A 7,141-nucleotide genomic window follows, 5' to 3' on the forward strand; every position below is an offset into this window, starting at 1 on the left:
AGAAATAGTACCCAACAAGAAATGCAAATATAACAGTGCTCCTCTGGACCAGTTTCACTCCTCTGGAAAAGCTGAGGAAAAGCCCCTACCTCCCAGACAATTCAGTAATTTGAAGTTTAGCACTTTATGGAGACCATAAACTATGCCTCACTGAGGATCAGCTATTGCTCTAAGCCACTAGGTGAATTCTCAAGCAGTCCTGGGTTGGCATATCTCAAGGGGATGAGGGTTGAAGAAAGGAACCCTGGGTTATGTGGTGTTGAGCCTCAGGCAGTGCTTTATTGCACTAGACTGGTGTCAGGGCTGGGAATACTGGCACATCTCCCATTATCATTACCAATCTGTTTATTGTTATATTGTATTCTCCCAAGCCTTAGTACAGTGCTCTGCACACAATAAGTGCTCAATAAATACAATTGAATTAAGGAATGAATGAATGAAAGCCTGGTACCACTGTCCCACCACCATCCAGCTCTTAGAACAGTGCCTTGCACATAGTAAGCTCTTAACAAATGCCATCATCATCATATCACCCCTCTTCTCACTGTGGAATGCTTGGGGGTGTATGGAAGGGGTGGAAAGCCAGAAGGACCTGGGAGCCAGAAGAACCTGGGTTCTAATGCCAGCTCCTCCACTTGTCTGATGTGTCTTGCCTTGGGCAAGTCACATCACTTCTCTGTGTCTCAGTTAACTCATCTGTAAAAAGGGGATTAAGACTGGGAGCCCTATGTGCCAGATGGACTGTGCAAGCCTGATTTTCTTGTGTCTCCAGCACTTAGTATAGTGTCTGGCATATAGTAAGCACTTAAATACATCAAAAAAGGGGTCAGCTGGAGGACAAGGAAGGAAGACTACTGAGGAGAAGCAGGTGCTGCACTGCTACAGTAAACAACTGTCCCCCAACATAATGTGTGCAACACACAAGATGGTTAGTCAACCAGTTTTATGCTGGACAATCTAGTTTTCAGGTGATCTGTCCCCTGTCCAGTATGGCTATTTGGCCCTGGACATTTTCATGCCTGGTATTTTTATTTTTAAATGTGCAGTGTCTAAGAATCACTTGTGAACACTTCTGAGTCGCTGTTGTTAGTTAACGTATCAATTATTTAGTATCGCAAAAAACATTTTTGAGATAATCAGGTAGGACACAGTCCCTGTCCCTCATGGGATTCACAGTTTAAGTAGGAAAGAGTAGGATTTAACCTTCATTTTACAGATGAGGAAACTGAGGCCCTGAAAAGTGAAGTGACTTGCCCAAGGTCACACAGCAGGCAAGTGGCAGAACCAGGATTAGATCACAGGTCTTCTGACTCCCTTGCTCATTATCAATCATTGATTTTTTTTGTTATGGTATTTGTTAAACATTTGCCTACTATGTGCCAGGCTCTGCACTAAGCACTGGGGTAGCTACAAGCAAATCAAGTTGGACACAGTCCATGTCCCACATGGGCCTCCCAGTCTTAATCTCCATTTTACAGATGAGGTAACTGAGGCCCAGAGAAGTTAAGTGATTGCCCAAGGTCACACAGCAGACAAGTGGTGGAACCGGGATTAGAACCCAGGTCCTTCTGACTTCCAAGCTGATACACTATCCACTAGGCCAAGCTGCTTCTCATTGATTGATTGATCAATTGATAAATTGATCCCTGAAAGCAAGAGCACTTTGATCTTCCTGAACAGCATAATCTAAGTGTAGTAGACCCTGCACAGTTGCTATCCTGACACCTCCTTGCTTCCTTCATCCAACTCTCTCATACACCAAACAACGACCTTCCAAGCAGAGATCTTCCACAGTCTTGGGCTGCAATAGTAAACTTCATCAGAACGTAAAATAGTTGAAGGATAGGCTGCTCAGAACCACCTAAAAGGGCCACTATATCAGGAGTGACTGATTCCCTTTTTTCCTCTCCTCCTCCCCATCCCGCCTGCCCTACCTCCTTCTTGGGGTCAGCAAAACAGCTTGACCAGGACCTACCGGCCAAGACAAACACATATCATTGGCTGGGCTAGATTCCTGCCTGGTTAAGCTATTCCTCACGCTGCAGTTTTATATTTTGGGGTCCCCACAGCACCTGTATACATGTTTGTACAAATTTATTACTCTATTTATTTTACTTGTACATATTTACTATTCTATTTATTTTGTTAATGATGTGCATTTAGTTTAATTATATTTGTTCTCACGACTTGACACCTGTCCACATGTTTTGTTGTCTGTCTCCCCCTTCTAGACTGTAAGCTCGTTGTTGGGTAGGGACCATCTCTATATGTTGCCATCTTGTACTTCCCAAATGCTTAGTACAGTGCTCTGCACACAGTAAGCACTCAATAAATATGACTGAATGAATGAATGAGTGGCAGAAGCCCTGAGGGCCCTCAGGTCTAACTTTGCCCCCTCAAGAGCAAACTGTGCATTTTTCTCTATGTGTAAATTCCCCTCCCTGCTGGTACCAACTGCTTCCTACTTCCTAGTAGCAACCACTGAATGGGAAAGGGGTGGGAGCATCCTCACTGCTACAGAAATTCCAGGCCCCAGGTGATTGGAGAAAGAGTGGAGTGTGCCCCTGCCTGTTAACCTCATGCCCCACCCATCCTGTGTCCACCCTCTCAGCTTCTCGGCTCGTTGAAAGGCAGAAGTGCAGGAGAGGTGTAGAGGAGAGGCCAAGAAAGCGATGCTTGGGGTCAGCAAAACGGCTTGACCAGGACCTACTGGCCAAAACAAACACATATCATTGGCTGGGCTAGATTCCTGCCTGGTTAAGCTATTCCTCATGCTGCAGTTTTATATTTCGGGGTCCGAGGTTTCAGTCCTTAGTTCCTGACTCCATTTCCTTCTCCTATATATCTGGGCCAAAATGCTGAGCTTTCTAATGAATAGAATTTCTTAAAGAAGCACCGCACTTCAAGGCCATGTTGCTACTACTTTGCTCTTGGCTGTTCACTCCTGAATCTTAGTACTGCATGTGGGTAATGTAAACAATGGATTTTCCCAGTCCTTTACTGGAAAATTAATGTGGGGGAAGTTTAGTGACTGTGCCCTTCATGTACTGTATCTGTGTCAGGTTTGCAACATTTCTCAGTCCAACTCTGCATATTCAGTTCTTTTTGCCTCCTCATCACTCCTTCCCTTCCAGTATTGGTCTGTGGCACTCTTCCAAACTTCAAACACCCTAAGGAAAATGCTTTGTCCAACTAGAAGCCAAACAGCAGTTGGTTCTCCCCTTAGTTCCTTGCATTCCCATTTTCTCCAGTGGTGCAAGTGTAAACCATTTTTTTCAGGGCCTCTGCAGAGCTGGCTTCATCAATGAGAGACCAGTTCCTCACCTTACCTTCTCCTTTTGGTCCCACTATCAGAGTGGAGGGGATAGAACAAAGCAAAGGATGACTTTTTTCTGGACTTCTCCCATCCACACACCCCTCTACTTGGTTTTCTCTGCTCCCAAATTTAAGTAGTGGCCAAATGTTCCTGTGAGTGACACAAGCACATATACACACGAGGGACTCAGGCCCAGTCTTACACACACACACACACACACACACACACACACACACACACACACACACACACACACACACACACCTCCCCCCCTGCAGCAGTGCCAATGGTTCCAGCAGGAGCAGAATATACCTAAATCCTCCCAAAACTCAGGCCCAAGCCAAAAGGTCCACCTTTCCCCTCCTTAAGACCAAACCCAAAGCCTCATGCTACTACTGTTAATCCTTCATACATAGGTGAAAGATTTGCACAGTAATGAGGCCATGAGCTCCCAGAACTACTTTCCCGGGGTTGATGAGCCCCCTCCCCACTATTTCCATTACAGTACTGTAAAACTATCACCTTGCTTGTGTTACTTCCCATTGTAAAGGGCCAGTGTTGCCCACATTACTGTTCTCTAGGCTTCTCCTGACCCACTAGTGTCTGAGTTTCTCCCCAATTGCAGTTATGTTCATTTGCCATGAGCTAATGTCATTGTAGGAAGCAGCACTTCGGAAGTTACTCATATTAAGGGGCAATCCCAAATGTAAAATCTTTGCAATGAGGTTTTCCTATTAAGCAGAACATCATCAGCAGAGCTAAACTCTTCAGGGAAGCTTGTAGAATGTGGTGTTTCTCAACTGGGCATGTTGTTTCAACTGTATTGTCATTTAGCTGTCCTGTGATGCCAATATTCTTACATTAGTAAATGCTAAATTGATGTACAGCTTCTCTAAATAATAATATTTAAATTTAATCTTTTTTAAAAAATAAAGCCAATCTGTTTCCACGTTCTTGTTCATGTCACATTCAGTGTTCTAGCCAAAAGTGGATTAACTCCTCTGAAGAAATGCTTTCTTATTCCACACCAAACTCATTTAGATCTGAATGTTCAACAATTAAGCTTCTTACTCCAGTTACGTCAGCAGGTCTAGCTGCCAAATGAAAAAACTCTCTGGGCAATTTTTCCAGAGCAGAGGAAATTCTTGGTTCAGGAACAAATGACTCTCTCAGATCACTGTCTGATCATAAATGGGAGTTTGGGATTGTTATTTTAAGTTTTATCTGTTTGAATCCCCCTGTCTTGTCACACCATTAAAACAAATCAAAGAAATCCCTACCCACAATGAAACACTGGAACAAACAATTTTAGTCATTTCTATGGATCCTGCGTGCTGTCTAAATTAGTAGGAGACTCCCGGTTAACCCCCACAGTTCTGCTTGGTTCTGTGGTCAGACACACAGAAATAGCCTGGCAGGAAGCAGTCCTCTGGTGTGCAGTTTACAAGGGATATGGAGCTGCCACTTAAGGCCTGAAAGGCAACTGTCTAGACTCATCTCATAATAAAACCTTCAGCTTAGGTCATCCCCACAGCCAGAGCTTCCTCATGTCTTGACACTAATCTTCTCTCTTTACAAACACAACCACCCCAATAATCCAAAGAGAGTTTATTCAACCACCCTGCTTCTCCCACTCCTGCACCTCTGGCAGGTAATCAGGTGCAGGGAGAGAGAATACCCTTTAAATCTATTTTTTTGCTATCTGAAAGAAACTTGGGTCAAAGAAGAGATTCAAAAGACCGAACTGGCTGATACAGAGCTTGGGGATTCCTGGAGGATCTTGCTGATCTGTGTTTCCCCTGGCCAAACACTAACAGGGATAATTGAGGATTTACTCACTGAAATCTTTTTAGTAACAGTTCCAAGCCCTGCTGAATGATGCTGTATTTATTAGTCCCTCCACTTGTTTCTCTGGAATATTTGATCCTCAAATCACTTCCAAATACATTAGCACTGAGAAAACACTGAGAAGCAGCGTGACCTTATGGAGAGAATCCGGCCTGGGAGTCAGAATGACCTGGGTTCTAATCCCAACTCTGCCAACTGCCTGCTGTGTGACCTTGGGCAAGTCACTTAATGTCTCTGTCCTTCAGTTTCTTCCACTGTAAAGCGGGGATACCTGTTCTCCCTCCTACTTAGACCGTGAGCCCCACGCGGGACAGGGACTGTGTCTGACCTAATTAACTTGCAGGTACCCCAGCACTTAGAACAGTGTTTGATGTAAAGTAAGTCACTTAACAAATAACATTTTTTAAAAATAGCAGCATGGACTAGTGGAAGGAACACAGGCCTGGGAGTCAGAAGGACCTGGGTTTTAATCCTGCCTCTACCACTTGTCTGCTGTGTGACCTTAGATAAGTCACTTCACTTCTCTGTACCTTAGTTATCTCATCTATAAAAGGTGGATAAAGACTGTGAGCCCCATGTCGGGCATGGATGGTGTCTAACCTGATTAGTTGGTAGTTGGTATCTACCCCAGGCTTAATACAGTGCCTGGTGCATAGTAAATGCTTAAATGCCACAACAACAAAAAAAATATCTCTCATACAGCCACCTTCCAAGCAGTGTGTGTGTGGCTAAGACAGAGTGCTACTCTGCCACATCGGGAAGAACTTACTTTATAAGACTTCTTTCCAAAGAGGCATATAAGGATACACGTTCCCAAGATCCATCCCCAGCTTTCTTCCATAATGCCTGGCATTATAATGTTTCCAGATTATACCTGACTCTCCTCTGCTCCTGTATTTAGCCTAGTTGCAGGGACTCCCAGGCTCCCAGACACAAAGTGCCATCTGTCAAAAGGAGCTTAGTTAGTGCCCTGCCTGCCCCGTCTTCAGACTATAACAAGACAACAACACATCAGAAGCTATGGTTTGCACTGCACAAAGCAGCTGGAACTGTCTAAAAGCAAACACTGAGCTTCTCCAGCCCTTCCGTTCCAGCAAAGCTTCTACTTTTAAGGCATAATATTATTCGTACAAATCACAGGTTGGGAACAAATTAGAATTTTGTTTCCTTGTTCCTTTCCTTCATTTCTCTGACTGTGTCTGAGCAAGATAGTATCTTCCACAAAACAGAGACAGGAACCCAGACTTGAGGGATCCTCTGCTTAACCATCAGAATGCTTTAGGAAAAACACTTCAAGTTGTTCCACTTCCCTGGGATGCAACAACAATTGCCCCCATGTTTTCCATCTTGGAACACAAATAACCCAGCAAAGAGTTTCCAGGAATTATCAGCAGAAAGAAAAGTGAAAGCCCTCCACTTCAGGGATTCCCATCTCATCTCCAGAATTCTGTTCACAAGAGCACAGCATAAGCTAAAATGCCAATCCCACATGAGATGGCAGGCGCTTATGAGATCATTTCTGCTACTTACAGTACCTCTGGGCAAGGAGGAGATGAGAAGGAGCTGCAGGAACGTGAATCCTAACTGGGTCCAGGAGGCCAGCTCCATACTGCCGGGTGCCCCTACGCGGAGAGACTTCTCAAGGAGGAAAAGCGAGCAAGCAGCTTTTACTGGGACATCACCAAGAACCCAGGCTTCCAGGCAGCTCAGATTTCAGACATCAGCATTCCCCATCCTCAGCAGAAGGGAACTACCTTCAGCCAGAGTAACGTCAGCCTAAACCTCTCTCAGCTGCTGCCTTAACCCATTCCAGGCTCCAGGAAGCACTTCAGTTTAGAGCTGGGGGAGGAGTGATGGGGGAGACCCAACCAGGAAGGAAAGCCAGGGGAAAGAAAACAAAACTCTGGCAAGACGTCTTGATTCCTCCTCATCAGGGGTGACATTACTCTGTGCCTGAGCCAGGCAACAGTGCACCAT

At 44.8% G+C, this 7,141-nt stretch overlaps 1 protein-coding gene across 2 annotated transcripts in view; it reads right to left on the reverse strand.

Annotated features, from left to right (window-relative positions):
- PAMR1 (peptidase domain containing associated with muscle regeneration 1) overlaps positions 1-6,909 on the reverse strand; it is a 72,452-nt gene extending 65,543 nt beyond the window's left edge. Inside the window, exon 1 of one of the 2 annotated variants that reach the window (XM_038764957.1) lies at positions 6,700-6,909. In XM_038764957.1, coding sequence (XP_038620885.1) covers positions 6,700-6,772 — 73 coding nt within the window. In that variant the 5' untranslated portion in view covers positions 6,773-6,909. The remainder of the gene's footprint in view (positions 1-6,699) is intronic. The other variant, XM_038764958.1, reaches the window with a different exon arrangement.
- Between the last annotated feature and the right edge of the window lie 232 nt (positions 6,910-7,141).

This window comes from Tachyglossus aculeatus, chromosome 22 (genome assembly GCF_015852505.1).
Source record: "Tachyglossus aculeatus isolate mTacAcu1 chromosome 22, mTacAcu1.pri, whole genome shotgun sequence".
Lineage (NCBI taxonomy): Eukaryota > Metazoa > Chordata > Mammalia > Monotremata > Tachyglossidae > Tachyglossus > Tachyglossus aculeatus.